We start from the raw sequence: 21,392 nt of genomic DNA, 5'->3' as shown, positions 1-21,392 counted from the left end.
CGTCTCCTGGCCCTGGATGCTGCTGGAACCAAGAGCCAGATAAAGTGAGGTGGCTGAGTGTGGCACTTTCTGTTGAAGCTATGGAGAAATTGTGACACGGGAGGCCAGGGCTGGGCCTCAGCAGTCAGCAGCTCAAGCACCTCACCAGCCTGGAATGACTGAACCATCAGTCCCAAACCGTGCAATCCTCACCCTCCTGCCGCCTTTCCTGCAGGAGCGGGGGGGGGGGGGGGGGGGGGAGTGCCTGCCACTGCAGCCAGCCACGCATCTGCCACCTGAGCTGCAGCCCCAGCCCCATTTTTCTTCAAGACACCAAAAGTTATTTGTACTAGTAAAACTGGAAAATATCTAGGATAGACATTAAGGGAAATGCCCGTGAGGTTAGGGAAGATAAGCCACGATCCATTAAAAATTCATAAATGAGTCAGGCAGTGGTGGCGCACGCCTTTAATCCCAGCACTCGGGAGGCAGAGGTGGGTGGATCGCTGTGAGTTCAAGGCCAGCCTGCTCTACAAAGCGATTCCAGGACAGCCAAGGCTAACACAGAGAAACCCTGTCTCGGGGGCGGGGTGGGGAAGCCAGTGTCCGAAGGTTACAGACGGTGTTAGTTCATTTCCATCATAGCCTCTACTGTGATGTAGAGACAGGGCAGGGGTAGCCTGGATTAGGCAAACCATGTGATGGGGGGATGTACAGGAAACTGGGAGATGCAGCAACTGCTGTAGTGCTTGTTGGAGCCCATGGACGTGTATAGTCAGATGCCAGCTTCCCAGTATAGGCACTCTAAAAAATAAAATTCCAGGCCCAGTGAGATGGCTTAGCAAATGCCGGTGCTTGCCTCCAAGTCCAACAGAGTACCTGGCTTTGGTTTCCCAGGACCCACACGGTATGAGAAGAGAGCTAACCCCCAAAAGTTGTTTTCTGACCTTCAGTCAAATACCATGACATATATGCAAAGGTATGCACACACATAAATAAAATAAAACTCCACACTGGACATTACGGCATGTGCCTGTAGCCCCGGTGTCCTGCTTTGCTTTCTGTTTCTGGGGGAGAAGACACCTGAAGAAGGAAAGTGTTTATATGGTTTACACTTCCGTGACACAGCACATCAGTGGGGGAAAGTCCCTACAAGAGCTGAAACAGGAGCCTGGAGGTAGGGGCTGAAGTAGAGACCATGGCAGAGCACTGGTGGCTCCCTCTGCCTTGCTCAACTGCCTTCGTTCTAAGACTCAGGTCCACTTGCCCAGTAATGGTAGCTCCGACATCAGTTAACAATTAAGGAAATCCCTTCCCAGACCCACAGGCCAATCCCAGGAGGGCAGTTCCTCAGTGGAGGGTCCCTCGTCCCAGGTGTGTCAGGTTGACAACTGACGCTATCTGTGACAGTCCACTCCTTGTCAGTTTTGACACACAAACATGTCACTTTAAACCATAACTTTTCTCTTCTTGTTTGTCCTCAAGATCATGTTAATAGTGATATCACAATATCAAATACTGCACAACCTTGAAAATCTCACAGTATTTTTTTTTTTTTTCAAAAACCCATCATTTAGCTCTCTGTGGTGGCACACGCCTTTAATCTCAGCACTCAGGAGACAGAGTCAGGTAGGTCTCTGAGCTTGAGGCCAGCCTGGGCTTCAAAGTGAGTTCCAGGCTAGCCAGGGCTACATAGTGAGACCTTGTCTCAAAAAACAAAACAAGAGCCGGGCGTGATGGCGCATGCCTTAATCCCAGCACTCAGAAGGCAGAGGCAGGCAGATCTCTTTGAGTTCAAGGCCAGCATGCTCTACAAATTGAGTCTAGGACAGTCAGAGCTCTTACAAAGAGAAACCCTGTCCCCCAAAAAAACTAAAAAAAAAAAAAAATGTATCATGTTCAATGTTTCTGGGGCTGGAAAAATGGCTCAGCAATTAAGAACACTGATTGTTCTACCAGAGGACCCAGATTCAATTCCCAGCACACTCATGGTGGCTGACAACCATTGTTAACTCCAGTTTCTGAGGATCTGATTCCCTCTCCTGTCTCCTCAGGTACCAGGTGTGCACATGATACAGTCATATAAAACATATATACATTTTTTGTTTTGTTTTTTGAGACAGGTTTCTCTGTGTAGCCTTGGCTGTCCTGGACTCACTTTATAGACCAGGCTGGCCTTGAACTCACAGCGATCTGCCTGCCTCTGCCTCCCTAGTGCTGGAAACATAAAACATTAAACATTTTTAAGTTTTCTCTCTCTCTCTCTCTCTCTCTCTCTCTCTCTCTCTCTCTCTCTCTCTCTCTCTCTCTCTCTCACACACACACACACACACACACACACACACACACACACACATACACACACACACACACAGACACACAGTCTCACTACATAATCCTGGCTTTCCTGGAACTCACTATGTAGACCAAGCTGACCTTAAACTCAGAGATATCCACCTGCCTCTGCCTCCCAAATGCTAGGATTAAAAGTTTGTGCACCACACCTGACTTCACTGTCTCTTTAAAATATCCAGTCTCTTAACTTGAACTCCAGTAACATAAAATCAAGTTAAATACTTTTTAGTCCAAAAGGAAAGAACCAGGACACAGTTACCATCAGATCAAAGCAAAAGCAAAATCAAACTTATAAGTAGCTCAGTGCCCACCATCTCTCAGCTACTTCGAACCTCTGAGACAGGAGCCTGGGCGCTTGAGGCTAGCCAAAAAACTGAGTGAGACCCCCATCTTTAAAAAACAAACAAAAGATGAGCTAGAGATAGTTCAGAGCACTGGCAGCTCTTGGACGACCTAGGTTCAGTTCCAATTCCCAGCACTCACATGGTGGCTCACATCCATATATAACTCCAGTACCAGGGGAATCTGACGCCATCTTCTAGCCTCCTCGGGTACTGCACACACATGGTGACCAGACAAACATACAGGCAAAACAGATATATAAAGTAAATGAAGAAATTATAAATAAAAGACCATTTGCTTTATAAATTACACAGATTGCATTTTCCACGCCTTCTTCTTCATAAAGCCTTTCCTTGAGGGCATGGAATTCTTAAGAAGCAAGAGCAGTGGCTAGCCTCTTTTCCCTGCATGAGGTCCCATTGAGTTCAGTTCTTTTTTCTGTTCCTCAGTCCTATTTGTGTTGTTGTATTTTGAGGAGACACCTCCAGAAAGATTCCAGGAGATGATAGCTCTGCTAGAGGGGGTGAGGAGTGTGCAGTGCAGGTCTATAATCCTAGACCTTGGGAGCTGGAGGCAGGAGGGCCAGAAGTTCAAGGCTACCCTGTCTCAAAAACAAAACAAAAGAAAAAAGATTCTTACCTCCATCAGCTAAATTTTAACCTTAAATTTTTCTTCTAAGAGTTCCCCCATTTTTTTTTTGTTTGTTTGTTTTGTTTTGTTTTTTGTTTTTCTTTCGAGACAGGGTTTCTCTGTGTAGCCTTGCCTGTACCAGACTCGTTTTGTAGACCAGGCTGGCCTCGAACTCATGAAGATCCACCTGCCTCTGCCTCCCGAGTGCTAGGATTAAAGGAGTGTGCCACCATTTCAGTTTTTAAAAAATTCTGCCCATATCATGTATGAGAGACAAAGGGTTACTTAAAAGTATTTGTTGTCTGGGCCTAAGGAGAATCTCACTGGCTGCTCTTCCGGAGGACCCCAGTTCAGTCCCCAGCACTGCTTTGGGCAGCTCATAACCACCTGTAAACTCTGCTGCGTAGACTCTGACCCCTTCTTCTGGACTCTACATATGCACAGAGACATAATTTTAAAAGAATTAAGAAAACAAAAACATAAGCTGGGCGTAGTGGGGCATGCCTTTAATCCCAGCACTCAGGAGGCAGAAGCAGGCAGATCACTGTGAGTTCAAGGCCAGCCTGGAATACAAAGCGAGTCCAGGACAGCCAAGGCTAACACAGAGAGACCCTGTCTCAAAAACCCAAAAATAAAACAATTTAAGAGAGAAAACAAAAACAACTTTTCTTCAAGCTCAGAAAAGAATTACCATGCATAGTAGGCTCGGGAGCTGACAACAAACGGGAGAGGACCCTGCGGGCTTGTAGGAGGAAGGAACAGACAGCGCCTGTCGCCTGCTGCAGTCTCCGTTTCCTGTATCTGCACATGCCACAGAGCTCTTAGGACTTGCTTTGAAAACACATCTAAATGTGTCTGGTGCCATGACTGGCAATATGAGAGGTTGTAATTATTTCACAGCAATGTTTTTCTTTCAACACCAAATCATTAAATTCTGCTAATGGTATAAAGAGACTGGAGAAAAATCCAGGAACACCAAATGGTCCTGTATTTTCTCCAACTAAAACGGCCACCAGCTGTAATACAGAAATGTAGTTTATCAGTCCGTTTTGCAGTTCCAAAGCTTGCACACACCCATGAAGCAGCAAATATGTATTGGGTAGAGGGCACTGGACACTTATTATTCGCTTTTAAATTTTCTACATATCTGGAACTTTTTATAATCAGAAACGGGAAATTTAAGGAAAAAGCATTAGTCAGCAGCAGCAGCATCTTCCCAAGCTGATTATTAATTCGTAAATAAGTAGTTACTAAGAAGTTCCAGCAACAAACAGCTAGACGGCCTGTGAGGAGGCTTAGGGGGAAAGGCACCTGCTGCCAATCAGTCTCTGAAATCCATGACTTAAAGGGAGAAAACCAACCCTACAAAGCTGTCCCTGTCCTCCACACAGACACCACGGCATGCACAGCATCAATAAACGAACCAACCCCAGAAAAAAGTGACTTCCACATAGGAAACGATGCCAGTGATACCTAAAGACGGCAGGCACTCGGGTGGTATCTAAAGACGGCAGGCACTCGGGTGGGTTGGGGTTCCCTAACCTGGCTCAGCAGTGCTCCCTCAGAGCCCCTACGCCAGTTAGTGCCATGCTCAGCCACTGAGATGCAGGAAACTAGAATTCCAAGTGTGCACTGGGCAACGCCTTCCACAGGCAATCATTTCTTCCACCTGAACTCCCCCACCTCACTACAGCCACTTCCACAGAAGGCTGGAAATGCCACCTCTGTGTTGACACCATAATGAAACATTATATGTGCAAACACTGTGGGATGTCAGTGGGAGAGAGCTCTGTCATTAAGAGAAGAGTGGAGATTGGCCCCTGAAAGTCAGGCACTGCTTAGGTTCGGTTTGGTTTGGTTTGTGCAGGGTGGATGTATTTTTATTTAAACTAATTTTTAAGTGGTACATAATTTTTTAAAAGATTTGTTTACTTATTTTGTATATATAAAGGTTTTGCTTACATGTATGGATGTGCATGTCTGGTGCCCAGGAAGGCCAGAAGAAGGCATCCTTGGACCTAGAGTTACAGCCTGTTGTGAGCCACCACATAGGTGCAGGAAGCAAATCCTGGTTCTCTGCAAGAGCAGCCAGTGCTCTTAACTGCTGAGTCATCTCTCTAGACCCTGGTGCATAAAAAAATTTAAAGTGTGTGTGTGTGTGTGTGTGTGTGTGTGTGTGTGTGTGTGTACAATGTGATGTTTCAATGCATATAATTTTTAAATCAAGTTAGCATATCTGTCTTTTCAAATATTTATTGTTTATGGTAAAAACAATGAAACCCTTTTTGAAATCGAGTGTACACAGTCACCCAATGGGGCCACAGCAGACCAGAACTTCTGACCCTAGCTGTAATTCGTGTCCATCAGTTAACCATTCCTCAACCTTTCCTCTCCACTCTTCTCTCTCTCTCTCTCTCTCTCTCTCTCTCTCTCTCTCTCTCTCTCTCTCTCTCTCTCTCTCTCTCCCTCTCAAGCTTCCAGTAGACACCATTCTATGAGATTAGCTTCCCATATTCTGTGTCAGTATGAATGTGTTCTTGCCTTCCTGAGCCTAGCTGGACAAATAGTAATGGATGTCCGGTTAGGTGGTGTCTGCTCATGGGTCTTGTGAAAAGCAGGGCAGTAAACATGGAGTGAGCTACGTTAGTTCAGGTGGCCATGCTTCCTACCCTGGTGATAACGAACTGAACCTCTGAACTGTAAGCCAGCCCCGGTTAAATCCTTTCCTTTAGAAGAGTTGCCATGGTCATGGTGTCTCTTCATGGCGATGAACCCTACTAAGACCCAGAGCCACCGTGACAGAGGCAGAACCTTCCTCCCTTAGGCTGAATCCTAGACTGAAGAAAAAGCAGCCAGTGAACTGAGCACAGTCCTTCGTTATTCTCGCTCTCCTGACTGAGAACTCAGTGTGACCAGCTGTCATAAATGTTCTCTACCATCTCTGCCCACCATGGTGACTGTGACCCCTCAAACTGTGAGACAAAATAAGCCTCAAGTCTATTTTCTCAGGTGTTTTGCCACAGCATCAAGAAGGGACACTAACAGAATGGGTCAATGGGTGGCATTGGGTCTGCACACAGAGCAACGTAATCCCCTCTCACTTTATAGAGAAAATATCAGAAGAAGCAAGAGAGGCCATGAGCAAGCCTGGAAAATGGCGGGAAAAGCACCGATGCAGAGGGGAGTGGCAAGGTAGTTCTAAGAGGGAAATGAGCTACAAAAACTTGTTTTTATGAACCACTTATATGAGAAAGAGAAAGAGGGGGATGGAGGGAAGGAGGAAGGGAGGAGAAAGAGAGAGGAGATACAGTTAAGTATGTCAAGGTTCAAACAGTAGTAATTTTGGAGATAAGATTACAAGAGAGGCCTGGCGGTAGTGGCGCATGCCTTTAATCCCAGCACTTGGGAGGCAGAGGAAGGTGGAGCTACGTGAGTTCAAAGCCAGCCAGGTCTACAGAATGAGTCCAGGGCAGCCAGAGCTACACGGAGAAACCCTGTCTCAAAAACCAAAATAAAAAAAGAGTTCTCCTTTTTTTTTTTTTTCCTTAGTTCTACCTGGTTCCTACATCAAATGTGTGTGTAAAAATTTTATAACACACACACACACATACATACATACAATTCTGTAACAGAGAGTTTTATATAGAGAATACAGGTCCTATGTCACTGATCTACTATTGTTTCTGCAAATGTGATGTAGAGACTATGAAAAGACAGATGGCTCCAGTGCCGGTGTGGGCCGGACACTCCTCAGCCTTATCCCTTCATGGGGGACCACTGAAGAGCTAGAGGCTGAAATAAAAGGTCCCCCAGGATGCGATGGATGTCAGACTCTGACATTTGCAGTTATTAGGACATCACAAATTGGCTGATTGTTTTAAAAAATAATTCACATGGGGTGTGGTTGTGTGGGAGAGGCAATTATTGTGAAAGACACAGTAAGCACACCCCATAGTTCTCCCACAGACAGAGGTGTGTGTTCTGAAATCTTTTAGGTATTGTGTCAGGTTGTATTTCAAATTTACAGCTGCTGGCTGTTTACTTATTAATGATTATCTAAGAGTAAATTACTATGAATAGCTTGTTCTAAAGAGTATTCTGTTTTTATTAAGGAAATTCTCATTGCAGTGAGGGCTGTCTTCTGTTATCTGACATACAATAATGTATTGCAAAAGTCACCTTTGTCCCTGTTGCAGCCAAGGGCTCCAGTGAGTCAGGCTGGAAAGCTGTGAGCACAAGCCAAGGGGACCTCTCTGCCTGTGGGAAAGGCCCCTGCTAGTCGGGCTTGGCTTGAGGAGGCAGCACCGCTGTTCAGGCCTGTCTTGGATCAGGCACCACTCTCAACTCTGGCCCCTCCCTCAGAGGACCCCTCAGGCTCTGCTGCAAGTGCCCCAGTCAGAGCACTCTGAGCAGGAATAAAGGACAAGGGTCAAAGATCTGATGTTTGCATTTGCTGAGAGCTAGGGCGTGCCAGGGCAGACAGGAGCAAGAAACTTTGTGAAGACCAGCCTATGAGGCCCAGCTTCTGCGTGCCCTTCCTTCCTTCCTTCCTTCTTTCCTTCCTTCTTTCCTTCTTTCTTTCTCTTTTGGTGGGCAGGGGTTTTGAGACAGGGTTTCTCTGTGTAGCTGTCCTGGACTCGCTTTGTAGACCAGGCTGGCCTCAAACTCACAGCCATCCACCTGCCTCTGCCTCCCAAGAGCTGGGATTACAGGCGTGTGCCACCATATCAGGCTTCTAAGAGTTTCTTAACCGTAGCTTTTCCACACAGTAAAGTATAACCTGGGTTCTTAACAAACACTGAAATGAATGTGGGGTAGATGAACTCTTTCTTTGTGAATGGAAAGAATACTGTGACAACTAGTTTGGTGTCTGAACCCTCCTCATTCAGCTTTACAGAGCTGAATCTCAGTGATCACATCCAGTGTGTAACACATTAGCAGTGACAGCGACGCAGTCCCGTAGCCACCTGGATGCCCACATGCTGAGCTTGAGTCCTCCTCCAGCCCCCCTCTGTCTCTTAGAGATTGACCTAAGATTCCAGGGCAGAGATGTCATCATGAACATACTGTCCTAGTCACTGTTCTGTCGCTGTGAAGAGACACCATGACGAAGGCAGCTCTTATAAAACAAAACATTTCATTGGAGCTTACAGCTTCAGAGCCACAGTCCATTACCATCTTGAGGAGCATGGCTACATGCATGGTGCTGGAGCAGTACCTGAGAGCTACTGACCCACAGGCAGAGAGAGAGAGAGAGAGACAGACAGACAGACAGACAGACAGACTGGGCCTGGGAGACACGGCCTGGGGATGGGCTTTTGAAACCTCCAGGCTCACCCCTAGTGACACACTAAGTCCAACAAGCCACGCCCCCTAATCCTTCTAATCTTTTCAAAGAGTTCCACTTCCTGGTGACTGAGAATTCAAATGTATGAGCCAAGCCTGGTGGGGGGAGGGCAATTCTTATTCAAAATGAACTAAGGATACTGCTAGCCAACCTTTAGTAAATATTTATCAACAAAACACCCACAGCTTGTTATGGTGCCATTGTGAATGAGCTGGGTCAAACAGCAGAGCAGTAACCCTACCTGTGGCAGGTCAAGGAAAGGGGTCCGCGCAGCCATTCAAAAGCAGTGGTTCTCAGCCTTCCTAATGCTCTGACCCTCTAATACAGCTGCTCATGTGTGGCCTCTTGTTTTCTTATCAATTAGACTTTATTATACAACCCAACTATCCTCTACAGGAGGGAAAAGAGGTTAAAGGGAACAAGAATAAATCTTCCAGGAATCAGTTTCCACAGGGTGAATTCCTTAGCGTCTCCGGGCCTGTCCTAAAGTGAAGCAATCGGCACCACCACAGCCTTCTCTCTGCTCTCTCCACTGCCTCTCCCAGGCAGCCAGCAGCCCCCGGACTCTCCTCTGGCCCCCTCCTGCCCTAGATGGTCCTTTTTCTTAATTCCAGACCCAGGAAGGCTCCTCTCAGTCCATCACAATGCCCATCTCAGTGGGGTATCCGTGGTATTTCCAAGGGGCAAAGAGCACCAAGACTGCTTTCACCTGAGGCAAATCCCGCCATCCTTCCACACTCATGCTGTGGTGACCCCCACCTGTTGCAATTATGTTAGCAGTATTGTCTAGTAATGTTTATTATCAGGCCTATAATTATTACAGCGGTATTTTCTAACCTACTAGCAATCAATCAAGACACAGACACCGGTTACATTTTAAAACAGCCTTAGTTAACCTGGGGCAGGGCAGATGTTAATCCCCTATTGGGGCACGTCCCGCCCCAATCCCATGCCATCTGCTTCTAATACCCATCCAGAATCCCAAAGAAGCCGCTTGCTTCTTCCTGCCTAACCCACAGCACAGCCTTCTTCCTCCTCTTGTCTCTTCTCTCGGCTCTCCTCCTCCCAAGATTCTCTCTGTCTCTCTAAGCCTGGAAACCTTAGCCACACCTATCCCATTCGCCCTGCCCAGGTGTGATGGCTTTATATTGGTCAAACAGGTTAGGCACTTAGGCAAGGTACAATATGGGGTACAGAGACCGCAAGTAGTAATTAGCACCAAAATACATCAGACCAACCTCCAACATCCAACCATTAAAATTATTTTCATAGCTACCTCATAACTTGTAATTTGGCTGCTGTTGTGAATTGTAATGTAAAGATCTGTGTTTTCCGATGATCTTGGGCTACCCCTGTGAAAGGGTCATTCGATCCCCAAAGGGGTTGTGACCCACAGGTTGAGAACCGGCTGCCCTAAAGGAACCTTTAGAACATGGTTTTTTCCAGACCATAATTAACGTCCCTTAGGACACACAGAGGAGGAACCCAGTAAAGCACATTTCCTGCTGTGCAGATACCGTTACCTCCAACAACAACAACAAAATGTGCTCATTTGTTTCTTGCTCGCTTTATTTCCCAAGTACAGTTTAATTTATTTCTGTCCTGAGAACTGTGCACACAACACACTTGCCACTGAGAAGGTCTAGCGAAGACAGGCAGAGAGGTGCAGGACTCGGAGCTGGACCTTAGAGATAATAGGATCTCCTCAGGTGCTGAGGATGGAGCCAGGATAGGCAGGGCTGGCCTCTGAGCCACACCCGGGATGCCTACAGCAAGGAGTGGGAAAGAAATGGGGGTTTGAGGCTGAGAAGCAGGGGGACAGAGCACAGCGCATGTGCCATGCCCTGCTTGACAATCTCCTTGTTTCAGAGGAAAGCCAGCCGCCTCCTGAAGAGCGAGGACAAGAACAAGGTCGGCAGCCGCAGGAGCATCGGCCTGGACACGAGTGGGTCCCAACCTGCGGCAGGCAGAGCCCCTCTTGAGGAGGGTCCCCTCACTCCCTCCAGAGAGTGCTGGACCAAGGAGGAGCGGCCTACACAGAGCGACAGCTTCTCGGGGTTCAGCAGCAGCAACAGTGTCCTCCGGGAACTGGATGACGGACAGTTCGAGCAGGAGGAGGGCGTGACACAGGTCACTTGCATGTGAGCTGCCAGGTGATGGCCGGCTGACTTCATTTCACCACTACTATCTGCCTTTACGTGGTGTTTTTAATTTCCAGGCACAGCCTTCCCCTAATCTATGTAAACTTTGGCTCAACTTCTGAGACAAGGAAGGATAACCAACTATTTATCAATTTTAAAGCATGCTTACATTTCTCTCAACTGAACCATCTGCGTAAACAGATGTCCCATCTGGTCATTAAGCAACAGCTGGTCCACTTCCCCCGTAAATGGACAAAATCAGTATTTCTCGTCAGGCCTATTAAGAAGAGTGGCTACCCAAATCATTATTTCAACCAATTTGAACCTTCTCAGGAGGCTACCATCTCACTTAAACTGGAAAATATCCTCTCCCCCCTAGTTTCTATCCCTCTCTCACATACACACAGACTAGTGAAAATATCTACTCCCACCTGTAACAATTAATCTAATTTTCTGACTGTTGTGTGTCCATACAAAGCAAGACCCATTTGTCAAAAGTCTTCAAAAACAAGTCTTTCCTGTGTCTTCTTTCAAAGGGTGGCCATGTGGCCAGTCCTTCCATGAACCGATCACGTTGGCAGTATTGATCCCAGCAGCCTTAAACAGTGGCATTAAACAGAATTTCTTAAGTCAGTTGAGGGCCAGCAAGATGACTCAGCAGGTAAGGGCGCTTGCCACCCGAGCCTCGTGACCTGATTCAATCTCTGGGACCCATGCAAAGGTAGAAAGAGAACACCAGCTCTACACAGTCGTCCTCTGACCTGCACAAATACTTGCAGCACAAATAGTAAAACTAATTTTTTAAAAAGTCAGTTAAAGGACAAAGCGCAATCTGGGTAAAAGCCACAGTAGATGAAAATGTGGAGGCACACTTTTAATCCCAGTCCTTGGCAGGCAGAGGCAGGTGGATCTCCGTGAGTTCTAGAACAGCCAGGCAACACAGCGAGACCCTGTCTCAAAAAACTAACCAACAAAATTTGACTTTCTTTCTTTAAATTTCTAAATACCATTGAAGAGATGGAATACAAGCTTCAAGTGGAGTGCGCCTTCTACGACTGTTAGATACAAACTATTGTGTTCTTATCGCCACATGTTAAACCTGGAAAAGTGTTCCAACCCAGAATGAAGGAGTGGAGCGGGCTCCCAGCCCATGCAATGCAGCAGTGCTGGCGACACTGACCTCCACGGCCACCTTCCTCCTGATACCCGGGAGGCCTTGATCTTGCACAGTCATTACCAGGTAAAGATTAATCTTCCACAGAATAGGGGACTTTCCTTGGCTGACCTCCAAAATAACGTTAGCTGCCTATGCCGTTAAGCAGTTCACATTATTATATATTCTTATTGGCTTGATGTTGACTTTGTGAGTCATTTGAATTATAAACTGTCATTTGTTATTTGGCTGCTGTTTTATTGAACACAAATGCTCCTGTTTTGTTTTTCTATACTTGGTTTTGTTGTTTCTTTTTGGAGGTGGGGTGGGGGGGTGGTTTTGTTGGCTTGTTTGTTTGGTTGGTTTTTTGAAACAGGGTTTCTCTGTGTAGCCCTGACTATCCTGGAACTCTGTAGGCTTACCTTTTCCAAACCTACTTTATCTGGAGTTCTTTAAATGCTTATACCTCCCTTCCAACCCACCCACCCTTGATAGGAGAGAAAAGAGGTTTATGGGAACAGGAGAAGTAGACCTTGTTGAATTCAGTTTCTGGGAATGATTCCCCTGGTGTAGTCAGCAGGAATTCAGCAGACCAGCAATTCCACCAAAGTTGCTGCTGGAACCTGGAACAGCAGCCAAACTGGCTCTGTAAACGAGGATGGCCTCAAACTCAGAGACCATCACCTGCCTCCTGAGTGCTGGGCCTTAAAGGTGTGTGCCACCACTATCACCTGCCTCCCAAGTGCTGGTTAAAGGTGTGTGCCACCACCATCACCTGCCTCCTGAGTGCTGGTTAAAGGTGTGTGCCACCACCACCTGCCTCCTGAGTGCTGGTTAAAGGTGTGTGCCACCACTATCGCCTGCCTCCTGAGTGCTGGTTAAAGGTGTGTGCCACCACCATCGCCCAGCCCTCATTTTGTTTTGCTGCATGTAACTCTGGAACTCCTCCTGTCTCAACTTCCTGAGTGCTGGGATTACAGGCACCATGCCACCATACCTGGCTTTCATATGCTGTATGTGCAGAACAGAGATATATTGTGTGTTATCAAATATTTAGTGTTCCCAAATTAAGCTACTCCCCATAAGTTTCTGGTGACACCACAACAATGCCCCACGTGTGCTGTGCTGAAGCCTCACTGTCCACAGTGCACACCGCTCAGACTTCTCTGTAGACATATTGTCAGTGCTGTGAGTGGGGCGGGGCACGGGACTTGATTTTCAGATGAATCTGGGTTATATAGTCAAGTTGATAAGTAGGACTAGTGGCGTACACCTGCAACCCCAGCACTCAGAAAGCCGACACAGCACAAAGTCTGAGGCTAGCCTGTGCTATAATAAACGGTTGGCGGACCTCTGATGAAAACAGAAAATTACTTCAAAACTCTGCAACATGTCCTGAAGCTCTGAAACATGGGGGCACGCTCAGAAAGAGGGGGCAGTTCCCCTGACAGCGGTGACAAGGCGACAAGGTGGGGGAAAGAGGCCTTATACTAACGCTGGTGCACAGGGAGGACCCGAAACATCAAGAACAGAGTATACAGGGAGCAGTGTGGGAGACGACAAAGCAATAGACAGACAGACAGAAAGACAGACAGACAGAACAGAGATGGAGGCAGGAGAGATGCCTCAGCAGTTACAAGCATGTACTGCCCTTGCAGCAGACCAGAGTTCTATTCCCAGCACCCACATCAGGCGGCTCCCAACCACCTGTAAGTCCAGGGAATCAGGCACCTGACATGGCACAAGCACATGCCCCAACTCAGACACTTAATTAAAAGTTTTGTGATTTTAAGTACAGAAATAGGGGCTGGGGCTCAGTTGGTGAGCGCTTGCCTAGCATGTATAAAGACCTGGCTCCAACCCCCAGCGCCATGGAGAAACAGGCAGTCTCCATGGGGAAGTAAAAAGCAGAATCCTGGGTTTAGGGCCATCCTTGGCTACATAGCAAGTTAGAGGCCAGCCTAAACTACATAGGACTCTGTCTTAAAAAAAAAAGAAAAAAGAAAAAAACTAAAGATAAGAGGCCCAGAGGTGGTGGTACATATCTGTAACCCCAGCACTCCATGGGCAGAGATAGGAAGGTCAGGAGCCCAAGGTTATCTTAAACTAGTTACTAAACTCAAGGTTGGCCAGCTGGAGCTACATAAGACCTTGTCTTAAAAAATAATATACGAGAGAAGAATAAATAAAATGGAAAAAAAGGAACAGAGCTATAAATTTACATGTAAGTGGGAGAAAATTTAGGAATATGTCAATTATTTTTAATTTTTTTAATGTGTATAAGCAGCCAGGCATGGTGGCTCACACCTTTAGTCCCAATAGTCATGAGGCCAAGGCAGGCAGATCTTCGAGTTAGCGGCAAGCCTGGTGAGACCCTATCTCAGAAAGAAAACTGTAAGCACGCTTTTTTGTTGTTTAACTAAACTCAGGGTCTTGCTTCATAGCTCAGGCTACAGCTCTCCTACATCAACCTCCAAGTGCTCCATCACACCAAGCCTGCAGACCAACAGTGCTTGCTGCTAAGGTTGACGGCCCAGGCTCAGCTCCCAGGACCCAGGCAGTGGAAGCAAAGAACCGGCTCTTGCAAGCTGCTCCCTGACTTCCACACATGTATTGGCTAGCCTTGAACTATCTAACTGAGGCTGATAGTGAACCCCTTGATTTTCCCGCCTGCCTCTGCTTCCCATCTACCAATCCTCCTTTCAGTTTCTATTTTGAGATAGTCCCACTAAGTTGCCCAGGCTAGCTTTGAGCTTGCCACACAGACCAGGTTGCCCTACAACGTATTAACCTCTTGCTGTCATTCTCTTGAACATTGACAGTCTAGTCTTTTGCAGCCAGGATCAGGCTTGATAAACAGTGGAGAAGGCTGTGTCTTCAGCATGGTCTTTACTTTCTGAGGTTCTGGCTCTTATCAGGGTTAATCCCTGTGGTGACACAGGGGTATCCCAGAATCCCTGTGATAAGATGCGTGCTCACACTCTCATGGACTCAGCTGTTGTGATACACACCAGTTGATTCACAGCCAGGTGCTTGGCCAGACACTTTTGCCCTTGCAGAATCAATAGGTTGACCATCAGGAGAAAAAAAATAGCAAATTAATAATTATACAATGCTGGGGGACCTGGTATACATTTATAATCTCAGAACTAGGGACACAGACAGGTGTGCTGCACATAAGAGGGACACATAGTGAGATCTTGTCTTTAGAAAAAAATTAGCAATACAAGCCTGGTGTGGTGGCCCAGGCTTTATCCTAGCATTCAGGAGGCAGAGGTAGGCAGATCACTTGAGTTTGAGGTCAGGCTGGTCTACAAAGGGAGTTCCAGGACAGCCAGGGTTACACAGAGAAACCATGTCTTGAAAAAAATAATACAAATAATTAAGCCACTTCAGGTGACAAAGATGAGGAAAAACATTTGAGCCCTCTTCTGGTGTGTAGGCACATGCAGGCAGAGTACTGTAAACATAATAAACAAATCTTTTAAAGAAAGTATTGTGTCAGCAGAGGCAGGCAGGTCACGTTCAGTCTGGTCTACATGGCAAGTTTAGGACAGCCAGGGATACGCAGGGAAACCCAGTCTCAAAAAACAAACTAAAACCAAAAAAGAGAAAGAAAGATATTGTGTAGTCTAAGGTAGTGGGAAACACAGGGGAGTGCTCTCAGGCTGAGAACAGCACAACACCGGGTGGTGGAGGCCTGAGACTGGAGGACAGACAGCTTCTTAGCAGACACAGAGAGTCGCCAGAACTGAAGAGAGCAGGTGACAGAGGGCTTGGAAAGCAAGTTCTTTGTCAGCTGAGAAAACGTCATGTGAAGAGAAACTATCACCTACTGCTGCCCTCCCCTTGGTGTCCACTTCAGCAGCACCGCCGAGTCAATTGACCCATTCTGCCCAAGGAATGCTTTCCCCGCCATGCAAGCATATCCAGGCCCCTGCGCCCATGCAGCCTGAGGACAGGTGAGGGCTATGATGCTTTGAGCTTGAAGGACCTGAAAAGGGGCTTCTCCTGATAATCTCCTTCCCAGACTGTGGCCTCTGTAAAGGTCTTAGATCTGACAGCAGTCCCATTCTGCTTCTGGCCATCTTGCTATACTTTGGACTGATAGCTCTGTATCGAGGTATCTCTCCATGTCTGGTATTTATTTGAAACAATAAGGACGTAGTGTCTACCCTGCCCTAAAAGGTGACATTTTATTCAGGAACAGTAAACCCATATTCTATTAAATATTCCCAGACCCCCTGGGCATGGTGGTGCACACCTTTAATCCCAGCACTCAGGAGGCAGAGGCAGGTGACTTGCTGTGATTTCGAGGCTAGCCTGGTTACAAAGTGAGTCCAGGACAGCCAAGCTAAGGATACACAGAGAAATCTTGTCTCAAAAAACCAAAAAACAAACAAACAAAAATATTCCCAGACCCAATAACTAACAATTGCATTCCCCATTCTCCAAAGTAATGCTTAAAAAACCTTTTCAGCCAGGTAAGTACCTACACTCCTTGGACTTTAGTGGTGAGTGAAGAAGCTCTGATGTTCAAAGCTAGCCTTGGATACGTAGAAAAGTCATTGCCTCAGGGGGAAAAAGGAGGGAGGGAATAGGGGGAAGGAGGGAAAGAGAAGAGGAAGAAAGGAAGACACAGGAAAAAAATCTCTTCTAATCCCTCTGATAATTGTTAATTACTTGAAACCATTTGAATTAATATATTTAACTATGTTCAGTTATACAAAATAACCACACATAAATACAGTATTAAACTAAGTATGGTAGTGCTAGCCTATAATCCCAGGACTTGAGAAGTTGAGAAAGAATTGCTTCAAGTTCAAGGGCAGACTGGGCTAAAGTGGGAAACTGTCTCTCACACACACACATACACACACACACACACACACACACACACACACACACGAAACAAAGTCAGGCATGGTTGGCACATACCTTTAATCCCAACACTCAGGAGGCAGAGGCAGGTGGATCTCTATGAGTTTAAGGCTAGCCTCCTCTACACACTGAGTTCTTGAGTTCCAGGACAGCCAGGGCTTGTAGAAACCAAACCAACGCCATTTTGTGTTCACAGCCTGAGAACTTGACATACACACACCCCAAGTTTCCAGAAAGAGCCACACACATACAGCTATTAACCATTCCTAGGAGCTTACACCTGGGGCCAACCAATCAGAGCTACAGGTCACAGTGACCAGAACAAATGAAAAACTCCCCACTGTGGCCTGGCTGTGGTCCTCTCCCTTAGCCCTGGTCCCCCAGCCAATCAGCTTAAAGGACAACTTTCCTGTACCCCTCTAATCTATCATGTACTGGCAAGGCTTGGAAACTCCCCTTTTAGTTTTTTCTTTTAAAAACCCTGTTCCCCTAGCACTAGGGCCACCATCTTCCTTCCTCACAAGGGAGCTGATGGTCTAGGCTCTGAGCTTGACTAATAAATGAGACCCTGTGTGATTTGCCTCCTACTGATTCCTGGTGGTCTTTGGGGGTTTCACAACTTGGGCATTACAGGCTGCCTAGTAAGACCTGTGTAAAAACAAACAACAAATTCACTATTTTTAAAAAGCCTTCATTGACTTCTCAATAGTCAAATTGTGAATACGTCCATAGAAAACTTTTTTTTTTTTTTTGAGTCACTGTTTAATGACTGTTTAATTGCCAGTTTAATGACCCTCCGTCCCTGCTCAGCCTCTCAAGGAGCCAGAACTACAGACACTACAGACAAATTCAACACCAGGTTTAAAAACACCTTTGTTTTGTTCATCAATATAGGGTCTCACTATTTAGCCCAGGCTGGGTTCAGAAACACTCCTCCTGCTGAGATTCCAACAAAGGCTTTTTGTGGAACAAAAGATCAAACCCAGATAAATACTGCCTTGAGCCACAACCCCAGCCCTGAAAAGGCTTTATTACAGAGTACTGCCAAGGGTTAGAGCTCTTTATCTCTTGGCATAATATAGTAACATAAGCCATCATTATACTGTAAAATACAACTTACATGCTATTCAATGAAACTTCCTAGCTTTATAGACAAAAATGACTAATGTGATGGATCAAAAAGGTTTGATTGGGAGCTAAACAGATGATTCAAGTGTCTCAAATTCAAAATCATCAAAAGGAAAGGAAAGAAGGAAGGGAGGGAGGGAGGGAAAAAGAAAGGAAGGAGTAAATCAGAGCTAGTAAGATGACTTAGGGGGTAAAGTATTTGCCACCAAGCCTGAGTTTAATCCCCAAGACCTACATGGTAGAAGGAAAGAATCAACTCTTGAAAGCTAACCTCTGACCTCCATGTGTGTCCATGGCATGTGTATGCCCACCCTCCATGTACAATAAATAAACAAGTACACATTCTTCTTGGAGTTTTGGTTTTTTTTTTTTTTTAAGATTTATTTATTATGTATACAGTATCCTGCATGTATGCCTGCACACCAGAAGAGGGCACCAGATCTTACTATAGATGGTTGTGAGCCACCATGTGGTTGCTGGGAATTGAACTCAGGACCTCTGGAAGAGCAGCCAGTGCTCTTAACCACTGAGCTATCTCTCCAATCCCTCTTCTTGGAGTTTTTATATAATTGGGGGGTGGGGATTTTGGTTTTTTGAGACAGGGTTTCTCTGTGTAGCCCTGGCTGTCCTTGATTCACTTTGTAGATGAGACTGACCTCGAACTCAGAGATCTGCCTGCCTCTGCTTCCCTGAGTGCGGGGACTACAGACATCTGCCACCATGCCCGGCTCATGATTTATGCTTTAATTATGTGAACATGGTGAGTGGGGTATGTGCACATGTGAGCAGAGGCCCCCAAGAGTCCAGAAGAGGACATTACACCCCTCAAGCTGGAGTTGCAGGTGGCTGTGGGCCACCTGAAGTAGTTCTGGGAACCTTCCTCTGGAAGAGCAGCTAACATTCTTAACACCTTTGAGCCATTTCTCTAATGCCTTTCTTCTTGGTTTTAGTAATTTTATGCCAGGCATGGTGGTGGCACATGCCCTTTAATCCCAGCAGTCAGGGAGGCAGAGGCAGGCGGATCTCTGTGAGTTCAAGACCAGCTTGGTCTACAAAGGGAATTCTAGGACAGCTAGGGCTACACAGAGAAACTCTGTCTCGAAAAACATATTTATGAGGGGTATGTGAGTGTGTGTGTGTGTGTGTGTGTGTGTGTGTGTGTGTGTGTGTGTGTGTATAAAATTTTATTTTGTGAGAGTGTACATGTATGTGTGCGTGGAAGTCAGAATATAAATCCCTGGAGTCAGTTCTTTCCTTCCACCATATGCGTCTCAGGGATTGAACTTGGGTCATCAGCCTTGGCAGCAGGCACCTTTAGCCACTGAGCCACTGCTGGTCTGATTTGGGGCTTTTTTGTTTTTTTGTTTGTTTGTTTCCTTTGGCAATCCAGGACTCAATTTGTAGACCTGGCTGGCTTCAAATTCACAGAGATCCCCCTGCCTCTGCCTCCCCAGTGCTGGGATTACATTACAGGCATGCCACCATGCTTGGCTACCAACCATTGTTGTTTTTTAAAGAAAGGGTCTCAACTTGAACCTGCAAGCCTTCCACCTTTGTTCTCAAATGCTGGGATGACAGGCATTTACCATCACATCGGACTCCTACTCTTTTTTTTTTTTTTTAATGTATATATTTCAAGACAGGGTTTCTCTGTATAGCCTTGGCTGTCCTAAACTTGCTTTGTAGACCATAGCAATCCACCTGCTTCTGCCTCCATGTGCTTGGATTAAAGGCATGAGCCACCACTCCCAGCCCTACTTTATTCTTTTGAAGTTACAAACATGGTATTCTATTCCTTTCCCATAAGTTAAGGTTGTAGGGTCAAGAAGGGAAAAAAGAAAGGGAAAAAAAAAAAAAAAAGATTGCTATGTCATTTGTGCATAGCTGTTATCTGAAACTTATTTTCAGATTTGCTCCTGAAATCACAAATCTAGTCTTAACGATGTTTCATTCACTTCCATGTCCTGATGGATATTTCTGGCCAGAGAAAAGCTTCTGCCATGAGAAATCATTCACAGAATGCAATGCTCCCACACTGAGTTTACAATGGCTTGATTCACTCCCTCAGTCGGATACGGACTATGACAGACTGGATTTCTGCTGGGCAGTGAGCTAAGGTTTCATCTTCCCATTAAACCAAGGCATAAAGAGCAGGCCAAGGGCAAGCCATGCACAACTCCCATGCCAACTGTGACTCACAGAGGCATATTTGGGTCCAACTTAAGGAATCACCACATTAGTGCTTGCCTGTGTAGAGAGCCCGAGGAAGAATGGCTGCATTGTGAAGCTTCTGGCACACTCAGAAACCAGCTAGTGTGAGCTAAAGGCACATGGGACTATAGCCAGTTGTGGACTGACCTATTTTTAATTTAGAATTGTAAGCAAGAGAAAGGGGCTGTTTATAATCAGCCAAAATCACAGTATGATTGAGATGCACCCTGGAGGTAAATCAGGCGCTCTGCAAGCCCTGCACACCCATCCCTCTGCTGGGCCGACACTGCCAAGTGCTGCTCTCCTACTCCCAGCTCACTAATGTTACACTGTGGCCTCAAGCAACACATGGGGCTCCACTTGCGTGCTGTTTCCTGTTGGGGTCTCAGCATCCTGCAAAAAGGCCACCTACCTGGGCCTGTTTAAGATCTGAGATCACTTCTGATTCTGATGGGGTTGGAACCTCTGAAACACACATGCATTTCAGGAATCTGCAGATCCAGCTCTGCTGCTCCTGTGGGGCAGCCTGGGCTACACGGTGCGTTCCAGGCCGGCCAGGGCTACACAGAGATTCTGTCTCCGATAGTAGATGACTTCTGAGGAGATGAGAAGAGGGGCCGGAGGGGCTGAGGATGCAGCTGGTTCCGGAGCTCTCATCTAACAAGGAGACCCCGGATGTAATTGAAGAGTAACCTCAGCATCCAGGAAGTGGAAGCAGAAGGAGCACAAGTTCAAAGTCACCTTCGTCTCAGCCAGCCTGGGCTACATGAGACACTGTCTCAAAAAAATCCAGAAGAAAAAAACCTCATCAAAACTCCCTCTCCCCTGTTTTCTGAGCCCTCCCTTAGGGTTTCTGGGTACCAGCAGAACTAAGTCCTTCAGCTGCACTAAGTTACCAGTGCACAAGGGAACACCTGCTTCCTTGTTTTGGGGGACAAGGTGAGGCCACCCCATGCCACTGCAGCCAGTCTCAGGCTCCCATGCTCAGGTGATGCTCCTGCCTCAGCCTCCCAAGAGCTGGTCTCCAGGCATGAGCCACTACTCCCAGTACTGACTTCTGTTTTAGGTTCAATTTGTCCCCGACAGGCAAATCTGGGCTGGTGAGAGCATTCTGTGGGTATTGGTGCATGCTGCCAAGCCTGGTGACCTCACAGTCCCAGCACTTGTTTCCTGAGTTGCCCGCGTGCATGGTAGCATGCACACATCCATTCACACACATAAACTA

At 46.5% G+C, this 21,392-nt stretch overlaps 1 protein-coding gene across 1 annotated transcript in view; it reads left to right on the top strand.

Moving 5' to 3' along the window:
- Positions 1-11,226, top strand: part of Rftn2 (raftlin family member 2) — a 56,620-nt gene extending 45,394 nt beyond the window's left edge. The window contains exon 9 of the mRNA XM_051153831.1: positions 10,523-11,226. Within this exon, the coding sequence (XP_051009788.1) occupies positions 10,523-10,798 (276 nt within the window). The 3' untranslated portion in view covers positions 10,799-11,226. The remainder of the gene's footprint in view (positions 1-10,522) is intronic.
- Positions 11,227-21,392: the final 10,166 nt, after the last annotated feature.

Source organism: Acomys russatus, chromosome 12 (assembly GCF_903995435.1).
Source record: "Acomys russatus chromosome 12, mAcoRus1.1, whole genome shotgun sequence".
NCBI classification, from domain to species: Eukaryota; Metazoa; Chordata; class Mammalia; order Rodentia; family Muridae; genus Acomys; species Acomys russatus.
The sequence above is the reverse complement of the archived record's forward strand: the minus strand, read 5'-3'. Positions and strand labels throughout refer to the sequence as shown.